This window comes from Sorex araneus, chromosome 5 (assembly GCF_027595985.1).
Source record: "Sorex araneus isolate mSorAra2 chromosome 5, mSorAra2.pri, whole genome shotgun sequence".
In the NCBI taxonomy this organism is placed as follows: Eukaryota; Metazoa; Chordata; class Mammalia; order Eulipotyphla; family Soricidae; genus Sorex; species Sorex araneus.
In genome coordinates, this window is record NC_073306.1 from 16,044,200 (window position 1) to 16,057,136 (window position 12,937).

The 12,937-nt window shown below is 36.5% G+C and overlaps 1 protein-coding gene across 1 annotated transcript in view; it reads left to right on the top strand.

Moving 5' to 3' along the window:
* C5H1orf87 (chromosome 5 C1orf87 homolog) overlaps positions 1–12,937 on the top strand; it is a 79,833-nt gene that overhangs the window by 44,680 nt on the left and 22,216 nt on the right. The window contains exon 8 of the mRNA XM_055140708.1: positions 8,624–8,721. Coding sequence (XP_054996683.1) covers positions 8,624–8,721 — 98 coding nt within the window. The remainder of the gene's footprint in view (positions 1–8,623; positions 8,722–12,937) is intronic.

Below are 12,937 nucleotides of genomic sequence, written 5' to 3' on the forward strand. Positions count from 1 at the left end.
CATACATAGAGGGACTGCACTCATTTGTGGAGTGTAGGGTAGCATCACATGAGGCTGACACCCAAGGACTGTAGATAACAAGGGCCAGGGGGATTGCCCCATAGCTGGAAGACTGCTTCATGAGCAGAGGGGAGAAGGCAGATGGAATAGAGAAGGGATCACTAGAAAATGATGGCTGGGGGAACCAGTTGGGATGGGAGATGCATGCCGAAAGTAGATAATGGACCCAACATGATGACCTCTCAGTGTCTGTGTTGCAAGCTATAATGCCCATAAGTAGAGAGAGAGTATGGAGTATGGGGAATATTGTCTGCCTTAGAGGCAGAGGGAGGGTGGGAAAGTGGGTGTATACCCGGGATATTGATGGTGGGGAATGTGCACTGGTGGAGGGATGGGTGTTTGATCATTGTGAGATTGTAACCCAAACATGAAAGCTTGTAACTATTTCACAGTGATTCAATAAAATTTAAAAAATTAAACAAACAAACAAACAACCGAACTGAGCTTACGATTACAGATGGGAAAGGTGGGAGCAAGGTGAACAGTGTCTTCAGGGAGACAAAGATGACACTCTAGTGGAGAAAGGGGTGAAATTGGAATGTTGTATGCATGGAACCTTATAATTGACAGCACTGTAAAAAAGAGTGAGTAAAATAAATTTTGTTTTAAATTAAAAAATAAGTCATTTCTTAGCTCTCTCTTTATGGCCTCACTCATTGTTGCTCAGAGATTATTTCTAGCTCTGTGTTCTGTGCTCAGAGATCTCTCCTGGTGCTGTTCGTGGGATTCTATTTGGTGCTGAGGATTGACCCAAGGTTGACTGCATTCAACGGAAGTGCTATGGCTACCCCCTGTACTATCCCTCCAGCCCCTTGCTCTGTCTTTATGCAGATGTTCTTTCTTCTGCACTAATTCTTTTCCCTGACTTTCCCCTCTTTGTTTATAAATATGTATGGCTGGAACGATAGCACAGTAGGTAGGGTATTTACCTTGCACGTGGCCAACCCGGGTTCAGTTCCTCTGTCCCTCTCAGAGAGCCCTGCAAGCTACCGAGAATATCCTTCCTGCATGGCAAAACCTGGCAAGCTACCCATGGCGTATTCGACTTGGAGACGTTACTGGTGCCTGCTTGAGCAAATTGATGAGCAACAGGATGAAAGTGACAATGACAGTGATATAGTATGTGTTTGTATTACAAAATTTAGCGGACCTACTAAATTATTTTTAAAAAACCATTGACATTGGTAGACAGATGCTGGCATTCTGGTGATGGAAATAGTATTGGAACATTGTCTGCCTGGAACTTTATTAACCATATTGAAAATCATTATGCCTAAGTTAATTTCACTTAGATTTCTGATTTTTACCATGAAAGTTTAATTATATGTGGAATTTCCAGCCCAATATAGCTAAAATTTGGAAAATGATTTTAAGTGTAAACATAGCATTAATTTTATATTTATTAAATAAAGTATATCATTAAGTGAATATATCAGTTTATTTTACTGATGAGCATCAGTGATCTTCATTCTTTTAATACTTTAAATAATATTTATAGAAGCAAAATATCTTTCATAATTTCACAGTGTTATATTTATTATATTGAGTTTTTTTATGTAATGAAAACTACTTTAGTTTCTGCCGGGTAACTGAAGTAGTTTAGATCCCCAAATAATTACACAGACTGTTGTCTACATCAGACATAGATTTGATCGATTTGTAGAACCTAAGAAGTTCCTGAACATGAAAGCTCTACTTAATCCTTTTTTCCTTAATCCATTCATCTTCCTCATTTCTTGAATTCATCATTTTTCTGCCTCACAAATGATCCCATCCATAACTATTTCCATAGCTTCAACCCCAGGAGAACTAACTAGAACTCAGATTGAGCTACCTGAAATGACTCTCCCTTTGCTTTCAAGAAACTTCTTCATGATCATAAGGAGGTTATTCTGTTACCGAAGAAAGCAGAGTTTGTGATTGCAAAAGCTATTCTTATGCTAAGGATCTTGCTAAGGCACTAGTCTACCTACTGATAAAAACTATATGACAGTCTTCTGAAGTAAGTCAGGCTTCATTTTTAATTTAGTTTTTCCATATAAACACATATGCTCTAAAAAACAAAAATACTTTTGCTAACATAAAACTAATTCCTTCCCTCCAGTGTAATAACCATTTTTTCTAGTCTATATGCCATGTTCAATCAGTTTTTGCATCCAGCATATAAAACTTAAAATGCATTCTTAACATTGATAAAGCATTGTGAACAACAGATTGAGAACAATGATATCAGTCCCTAAGTTTTCCAAGAGCTCAGGAAAAGAGCAATATTTTAACCATGTTGTCATATTCTGTATGAGAAATCAAATCAGTGATGACAATGACTGTGAACACAGAAATAGCATCAGCATAACCCAGTCCAAAAGCTCTTCAGAGGACGTTTTACAAATAATGAATCTTTGAAGAGGTGGATTTGGCAAAGAGCTCTGGGCTTGAGACAAAGGAATGGATATGTAAGGTGCTCCACAGCAACATGAAATGATAGTTTGGATATTTAAGATACCTGAATGACATTCATATAGACGAAACATAGGCAATGGATAGTGGTTAGTGGTTAGGGACAATGTTAGTGGTTAGGGACATTGTCCCTATATAAAAACGTGAACATGATATAAAAATGTGAAGTAGAAGCAAGTTTATGATATCTTTCTAGAGAGTGTGAACTTAATCCTGAGGCCCAAAGGAATCATCAAAGAATATTAAAGAATATTAAACAAGTGAATGATAAGACCAAATTCAAAGTTTTAAAATAACACTCTAATAGAACATGGAGAATTAGAGGCAGGGAGTCTCTATAGGAAGCAGTTTCAATAATACCAGCAAGAAATTATGAGGGTATAAGCTAGGCTAGAAAGAGAAGGGATGAAGATATTAAAAAGGTAAAAAAGTAGGTCTTGGGGAATAATTGGATGTGGGCCCTAAATTAGGGGGAGTTAAAAATGACTCCCAAGATTCTGGTTTTGGCAACTTGGTGGATTCTCCAAGAGAGGAAAGAGGAAGGAGTAGTTTGGAGGAGGAAAGAACAGGATGAGGAGTTCAGTTTCAGATGTACAGATTTGAATTGAAAGTCTAAAGCTAAATTGTAACTAATGTGAAACTGAGGAGAGCAGTTAGAATTACCCAAGAACAAAAAGAAAATGAGACTGAAAACTTGAAAGGATATTGGAAGTAACTAAATAGATGCCAACAACGGAGATGAAAAAATAATGAATAGATGTGGGATTAGTCACAAAATATAAGAGAAAGGTTTATGGAAGGCAGGCATGGTCAACCATGATATATATTATATATATGTTATATATAAACTATATAGAGATAGTATTTATAATTAATACAGAATACATACATTAAATTTTAAATTATGGCTAATGATAAGACTTGGTAAGTATAGCATTAAGTCAGGTGATAGGCTGGAGTAATAGCACAGTGGCTAGGGCATTTGCCTTGCACGCAGCTGACCCAGGTTCAATTCTTCCGCCCCACTCGGAGAGGCCGGCAAGCTACTGAGAGTATCTGGCCCACACGGCAGAGCCCGTGGCATATTCGATATGCCAAAAACAGTATCAACAAGTCTCACAATGGAGACGTTACTGGTGCCCACGCGAGAAAATCGATGAACAACAGGATGACAGTGACAGTGACAGTGATGGAGTACAATGCAAATGGATCCAGAACTAGGAAGAGAAGTGAAAAACGTCTGTGTGGCACTCTTTCAAGGAGCATTTGGGGAATATGCACATTTATTTCCCAACTCACTTGCTGAATAACATTATTTACTTTTGATCAGGAATAATTTTATTTACAGAGAAACTCCACACAGTACATTCTTTCTTAATGAAAAAATGGTCATCATAATGATTGCTCATGCTGTAAAAGATTCTAATAAGACAAAAGCTAGGTTGTCTAATACATATTTCTATTGCTAAGGTTGTTTAAAAGATGTTTCTTATTGCTCTTTTACAACTGTCAGCAGTCAGTTATTAGCAGCTATCAATCAATATGCTTCTATGAACCCTGATATACTATTTCTAATCTGCTGCTCATTGTAGCCTAGAGCAAAACTTAGTGCTGCCAGAAGTAAATGAACTGTTTTTAGAGTAATCTCTTCTATTGATATACAAAAATACATCAATATGCTCTGATCATGAAGATAACTCAATTCTCAAGGGATAAAATGGCCTGACATAAGTAATTTCCATCACTAAATTAATTCTATTTTCAACATCTGACTATTCTATTTTTATTCACTTCCTAGTTCCTCCATGTATTTATCCATCTATTTAATAATCACTGAGTCTCTATTTTTCAACACTGTAATAATAATAAATATTTATTATAAATAATAAATATTTATTATAAATAATAAATATAATAATAACTGGTAAGAGGAAAAGGAATGAAACAAAATTCCAGACTTCAGTAAGCCACCATAATGTAGAGAAGATCTCATTCATAATTTCTCTCCAGCCATAAAGAAAAGAGTATACACCTCTTTTTAGTACAGTAGATGTCCAAATACATGCAGTTTCTACAAAGCCCCATGTTCTTTCTAAATGGTCATTTGATTACTTTCTTCCCTACCTAAAGTTCCTCCCAACCCCTGTTCTGTAAAACTCATTCACTTTTTTGTGATTAATGCCCGTGTTTTCCTCTTTTAAATACTGACATGCATCCTGCACACCTGGTTAGTTACATATGCATGCTTCAGACTTAGATGAATTGTTTCTTTCCTTCTATGAAGACAAATGAAGATAAAATATCTATCACTATGTTAAAATGTGGACTTTATTATCACTCAGGTCAGATAAGATCAACAGACCAGGAGATGACTGTCATTGAAAAGATCATTTATTATTCACAGTCCTTAAGACTGTGCATTATTATTATTATGTGTGGTATGTGAAAATACATACTCACATGCCACACAGATAATTGGGGGAAAGTGTGAGGGCATGAGGGCAAGTCAAGAGACAGAGAGAAATGTGAACAATAGCCTTTACTGTGTATTGGAAGAATCATGGAGAGCAGGGTTGGTACTGACTAGTTCAAATAATTTCAGTGGACACTTCAGTAGAGAAGTTTTCCTTAGTTTTCTGGTACTTGGCTTTGGGGGTGATCAGGACAGAGAAATAGCTCAAGTATGAGAATAAAAGTAATTGATCTTCACACACACGCACACACACACACACACACACACACACACACACACATAACACTTTCAAGCTAGCCCTTTAGTCTTTCTAGGACCTAGCTAGCTGTGGGAGGTAGAGTCCCTTGAGGGGTAAAAATACTCTAAGATATCACCATATGAAAATGAAAGAAATGTTCAAAACAATCACAATTCTAAATTATAGTCCCTGGAAGGGAAAAAGGACTCTAAGATATCCACATAGAAAAATTTTTAAAAAATTGTTCAAAATGTTCACAATTCTAATACCTCTCAAAAAGTAATAGTAGCTACTATTCAATTAAAAGCTGGGATACTCTCCATCTCCTCTTACTCCTTTCTTCTCTTCTTACTTCACTCACTCTTTCCTTCATCTTATTCCCATATTTTTGTCCACTCTCTTGTTCTCAACCCCTTCTCCTCTTTCGCCTCACCTCCTGTCTTTTATCTTTATTCTCTTTCTTTTCCTTCTAACCCTCCAATTTACTCTTTTCTTTTTTGGAGGAAAGAGTGTTTATCAAATGCCTAGTTCTCTCCCATAAATCTGAGTATTAAATTGGTGTATCATCTATGAAGACAACCCAGATCCCCAACTCTAGGTGAATGATCAAGAGGTTTTGGTATATATATATATATATATATATATATATATATACATATATACATATATATATATACCAATGGAATACTATTCAGCTCTAAAAAAGAACAAAATTATGCGATTTTCACTGATGTGAATGGAACTGGAAATGATATTGCTGAGTGAAGTCAGTCAAAAAGAAAGGGATAGATACAGAACGATTTCACTCATATTTAGAACCAGAAGCTGTATACACCAGATAGTAACAAATGGCTAAAAAACAACACATCAGGAAAATTGATCAACAAAATGAAATTAGTTGGATGGGAGCTTCAAAGGGAGAGGCATTGTAGAACTTGGGGGAGGGCAGTGGCTACACAGTGATGTATGCAGTATCGGAATAATGTGTCTGGGAAACAATAACAGTATTGTAAATCACGGAACCTCAAAAATTTCAAAGAATAAAAAATATGCTAGTCTATAATTTGAACTCAGAAAATTTTAAGTCCTGATAAGTTGCAGTTAATGACACTTTATTCATTATCCCAACGATATGTTTAGAAAGCATCGTATTTAGAGACTGTTGACCATCTAGTATTGAGGAAACAATTTAATATCTTTGTTCTGATTTCCTCAAAAATTAAATATAGTAGGTATTATTATTAACTATTAATGTGATGAGTTTGATTTGTAAATAAAGTGGATGAAGAAAACTATTTACAATTCACCTATATAATAATGTTCATATGTGCAGCTTATTTTTAAACTTGAATTGCCTTAATTTTTATTATAGTTACCATACAAGCTTTAGGCATACAGAATCTGTGTAGTTTTTTTTGACTTAATACATACTTTTTTGAGGGGGTTGGAGCGATAGCACAGCGGGGAGGGCGTTTGCCTTGCACTCAGCCTACCCGGGTTTGTTTCCCAGCACCCCATATGGTCCCCTGAGCACCGCCAGGGGTAATTGCTGAGTTCAGAGCTAGGAGTAACCCCTGTGCATCACCAGGTGTGACCCAAAAAGAAAAAAAAATGCATACTTTTTTTTAACTTTACTTAAACACCATTGTTTGCAAAATTGTTCAAAATATACTTATTACAGGCAATCAATTGTTCAACACCATATCACTACCAGTGTGACCTTCACTCACCATTGTCCACAGTTTCACAACCACCCCATAAGCCTCTTAGCAGGCACAAAATTATTTAATATTGCTTGTTATAATTGGAAGGCTAGTGGAATTATAAAAGCATGCTTCAATAAGAAAATTTATGAAAATTGTTCTATGTCACAGTGTGGTTATTAAATAATATCTAAGGGTTAACAAAACTGTTTGTTGCTAACTGTCCCTTCAGTGTTATTGTTTTTGTTTATTGAACTTAGCTTAGTAGCTGTTTTCCCTTCTAATTTGGTGCGCTTCTACTGGGCTGTCAGTACTGTGGAACTTGGAGGTGGCCCACAGCCGCACACGCTGCCGCTTACTTCAGGAATTCTAGCATCTGCAGGACCGGGCTCCTCAGTTTCCAAGGCAGTCGCGGTGGGGTGTGGGTGTGGCTTCTGGAGCTTCCGGAAGTCTAGGGGGTGGGTGCAAGATGCCCATGGACACTCCTAGAAGACCCCAGTGTTCTCTGAAAACTGATGTACCTGAGATTTTTGTTGGTTTGTTGTCTGCAGGGATTAGTCGTGAAGCAGTGAAGTGATGATCGTGGGGTGTGGGGGTGGCTGCCAGGGATTTGCGGGCAGAGTTTTAATGTAAACTTATATCTGTTTTAATATGAGCATTTCAATTTTGAATTATATATCTTTAACACATATAACATAATTATATATCTTTAACATATATAACATATATAACATATATATAACATATATCTTTAACATATAACATTATATATCTTTAACATATATAACATATATAATATAACATACACCATGTTGATTAATGAAAAAGGAACATCTCAAGGAACACACAGAATATGTACGTAGATATCCTAAAAAAACACCTTCTTTTAAAATTTAATTTTATTTCTTGGTTTACAGTACTATTAATAATAATTTCTCAGGGACCAACGTCTAGCTTCCATACACCATTGTAGATTGACTCCTTTCTGTAATCTACTAAAAATTCAATGGTGTGTAAGTAGTGACAATGGCACTCTGTTGGGGCTGGAACAATAGCACAGTGGGTCCGGTGTCTGCCTTGCACGAGGCGAACCCGCGAACCCGGGGTTTGATTCCCAGTATCCCATACGGTCCCCTGAGCACCACCACGAGTAATCCCTGAGTGCATTGCTGGGTGTGACCCAAAAAGCAAAATAAACAAATAGATAAAAACAGCACTCTGGTAACCGAATAAAAATTTACCATTGATGATTATTCACCTGAATAGTCTGTCCTGGATTTCATGTTATTATGGTATAGTGTACTTATGGGCACTAATATTTTGCTAAAATCATATATTTGTAAAAGAAAAATTGAATCTTAATTTTATTATAGTAAACTTTTTTTTGAAGTAAACAGATTTTATTTAGAGGCTTTTGAGGATAGGAGGAAGGGATAAGAAAGGGAGAGAGAGGTAAGAGTAACGTGTTCAAGAGAGATCGCGGGCTTCTCAAAGGGTGGAGAAAGCCCCTACACATTACCGAGCTTTAGACACAAAAGTATGAAAGCATGAAAGTACACATCTCAAGAGAGGAGATGAGGGCGACACATGTGCTCGGGCAACACATGTGCTCGGCCACGTGGGTGCAAGCAGCACATGGAATCAGGCAGCATATGCGCTATAGTAAACTTTATAATTATTATTTATTTGCAGGTCAGAGCTATATGTGGGAAGCATGGGATATATCTGACTTTGAGCCTCCTAGAAACATTGCTTAACCATCAGGATTTGGGTTATCAAGATGAAATAAAGTAAGTTGATATTTTATTCACATGCCAAACACAAAGACAAGTTTTATGTCTAAAGCCACTGATTTCCATCACTTGACTAGAATTAAGGAATGCTTGCTTATATTAAAACCAGAGTGTTCTCGACAAAATAAAAGAGAAACAGCAAGTGGCCATTTGCTGTCACTATTGACTAACAAGAATCATATATACATTTTACCTAAACTATAGGACTATAAATTTCTCATTTCACTTTGACTTCAGTCAGCATAATGAACAAGGGGAATTTAATAGACAGCCAAGAGGCTCTTCAAGCCCCTGTCCTCCCTTGAACATGTATTTTGCTTGCGTTTGTCTACATTGCTTATTTTCACTCTGGAGAATTCTGTGTTCTCTCTAGAGCAGTATCTATTCTTTCTCTCCCCTTACATCTTTCTAAATAAGTTTCAGTGAAAATTCTCTTGCTTGACAAAAGTAAGGGCTGGAGCGATAGCACAGCGGGTAGGGCATTTGCCTTGCACGCAGCTAACCCGGGTTCGATTCCTCCTTCCCTTTCAGAAAGCCCAGCAAGCTACTGAGAGTATCCTTCCCAGATGGCAAAGTCTGGCAAGCTACCCATGGTGTATTGGATATGCCAAAAACAGTAACAAGTCTCACAATGGGGACATTACTAGTGCCCACTCAAGCAAATTGATGAACAACAGGATGACAGTGCTACAGTGCTACAGTGACAAAAATAAACAATTAAGAAATAAATGAAAGTCTAGAACTTTCCTGGCATTTAAGAGACAAAGGTTGGAATTAAAAAGGGTGAGGAAGCTAGTATGCACAGTGCAGAAAAGTAGAGGTGAGAGATTACCAAGAAATATTTTTCTGAAAATTTCCAAAGAGTTGCCTTCGATTAGTATTGGCTAATATATCCCTTTGGAGAAACTACCCAAGGCCGGGGGAACAAACCAAGAGGAAAGAACAAAAAAATTTATAAATATTCACAGGTTTGGAAATAGCTTGTCTTCACAGGGAGAATCATATGCTATGGGGTAGAATCTTCAGTAGATATTATGTTATATTGGAGCCAAATTACCCAAACACAAATAAAAAAAATCCCTTAATGCTTTAAGGTTATAAAACTGTTTCTAAGATATTAGTGACATACAAAAACTTATGTGCATCTGTATTTTCTAAATGACTAAAAAATGAATAATGCAAGATGTAAAATTTTCTATCTCTTGAGTTCACACAAAAATTGCTATAATAAAATAGCAAAAAAGTTTAATCAATTATTACAATTTAAAAATTAAAATAGTAACAGGCTATTCACAATGAACTCAGGTGAGATAAGTACTGTACAATAATATAAAATCATAATTATAAATACATTTTACATGGTCAAGAAAGTATAGGAAAGTAAAGGTATGGGAAATAGAAAAAAATCAAAACTTCTGAGATGCAAAATACTATTTCTTCTTGAAACCAATAAGCTCAGTTTAGTAATAAGGAAAATCTTTTATGAAATGCAGCAAACCTATATCTTATAAGATACCTTGACAGTACTCCATAAGATTACGAACATTATGAAAAGTAAGAAAAATATGAGAATCTGTCATATCCAAGAGAACCAAAAGGGACATAAAGACATAGTAATATTGTAGTGGGCATGGGATCCTAAATAAAAGATGAATGTCAGGTAAAAACTAATGACAAATAGTATGGATTTTAGTTGGTAATAATTTATCAACCATGTTTTATTACCTGTAATAAAGGTACCACTCTAATGTAAGATGTTAAGAAAAAGAAATATGGATGTGAAAAGGTGACAATTTTCTATTCTATAGTTCGCTTTCTCTATAAATCTAAATTTATTATTTATTATGAAATTAAAGTTAAAAAATAAAATATCTTCAAAAGGGCTGGGAAAATAGTACAGAGAATAAGATATCTGTCTTGCATAAAATTAAAATCAGACTCCTCATTGGCAACTGTATATTGTCCCCTGAACACCACCTGAAGTGATCCTTAGCCCAGAGCCAGGATAAAGTCCTGAGCCAACAACCCCCAACCCCTCTGTGAGTTTCAAGAGAGGGGCACTAGCATGTGGGACTTGAGCTTTAGGTGGCCAAGCAATTCCCCTGGCCGGCCCTCAGAGACAGACAGGCAAGGACCTGTGGAACGGAGAAGCAGGGCCCCAAGCTTGTTGGTAGCCAATTTATTTTTCTCTTCTCCCCAGCATAATCTGATCTCTCCCCTGACAGCACAATTGTAGTTTTGGTCATAGTCCCAGTCATCACAGTTCCATCATCCTTGTCTCCTCGTGGTCCACCTAGTCCTCATCTAGTCTCCTCTTACTATCTCTTACAGCATAGTTACATAAAAATCATGAAGGGTGATGGTACACATAGGTGGGCTTGAGCATTGTTGTAACAAATAGATGTGAAACCACTCTTTCAGGGGAAGTTCTAGGAGATTATCCCAAGGACAAAATCTCAGCTGAGGGTTCAGCACTCTTGATTACTAGGTGATCTGCTCAAAGGTAGGATTCCATCTAGGGTGTATTGCTTTCTCCTTTCCTCAGCTAGTAATCCATTTAAACTATCATAGTAAATTTACTTATAATATTTCTAGTCATTTTGTAGGAACACAGTAAACTTAAAGATTGGCTCTTCCTGGGGACATCTCGCTATATATCCCAGACAGCAGCCCTCAGGTCAGGTTAGTCTTTCCTAACTTAAGCAGGGTCCTTATTCAGTTACTTCTTTTTGGGTCATGACAGAGTTTGTTCCATGACCATTCACTTAACTTACTATACTTATGGTGCTGAGCTTCTCCCCTTTCGATGCCAGGGTAGTTTACAACTTTCCCTGGGTCCATCTGGTCCCTTCGTTGGGACCCTTCTTTTGAGGAGTATTATGAAGTAAAGGCAACTGAGGCTTAAGTCAGGTAAATATGATGGATGCCTGGGAGTAAATACTATTTGGAGTCAATTAACTTCCATGTTACAAAGTAGCATCAGCTGTCTTCCTGTGTCTATACAAAAAGGATATTGCTAAATAAACCATACAGATGACATTAAGGAAAGAGAAAAGCAATATAGGATTATTAGTGCTTGATGGAATTGGGTGTGCCTCAGGGGCACAGTTGTGGGGTAACTCAATAATCCTAAACTCCCTGAGAGAGGAGCAAGGACAACCCAGTGTTATGCAACATCCTGCAAAGTATATTAATGAAAAATATCTGAGAGTAATAGCATTTTATATTCACTGTATCACTGTCATCCCATTGTTCGTCAACTTACTCGAGCATAACTTCTCTATTCCTCCCAGCCCTGAGATTTTAGCAGCCACTCCTTACTCGTCTTTCCCAATGATTGGAGGCTCTTGCAGGGTCAGGGGAATGAGACCTATCATTACTGTTTCTGGCATATCTAATACAACACGGGTAGCTTGCTATAACTTAACATAGTAATAGACATTATCAAAATATAAATCTGAAATATAAAAAATAGCAGGAACTATTAACAAAGCATGTCTGTGCTTTGTGACAAAATCAGAAACCTGGACCACAGAAAATTAGGACATTCAAAGGATAGCACAGAAGTGTAATAGAGAAAAGAATATAGGAATGAGATGGGAATATCACTGGCTTTTCCTTAAAATTTTGAGAAAACATGAAAACAAGTATTCAGTGGACCTCAATTCTAAGAAATTTTCTGCAAACACTAACAACAAGATTTTATAACTAAATTGATTATGTTAGTATTAAAAACTAAAAACATTATAAAACTAAGAGAAAGACAACTTTCACACAGAGAAACAAAGAATTACAACAAGCTTCTTATCATAAACAGTGTGAGTCATAAGACACTAAAATTTCATCTTAAAAATATTAAACAAATAAAACTATCAACCTGTGGGGCCAGAAATATAGGATAATGGACACGACATTTATCTTGCATGCAGCAGACCTGGGTTTAACCCCTGACATCCCATATGATCTCATGAACACCTCTGGGAATGATTCTTGAATGCAGAGCCAGAATAATCTCTGAGCACTGCCAGGTATGGCCCCTCCTAAAACAAAAAATATAAAGAAATACAAAATAAAACTATCAACCTGGAATTCTACATGCTGCAAAATGTCTTTCAAAAGCTAAAGTGAAATAATTTTTCCACACATATAAGGTAGAAAATAATTCATAATCAATTGACTGCTCTTGTAAGAAATATTAAAAGAAACTGCATAT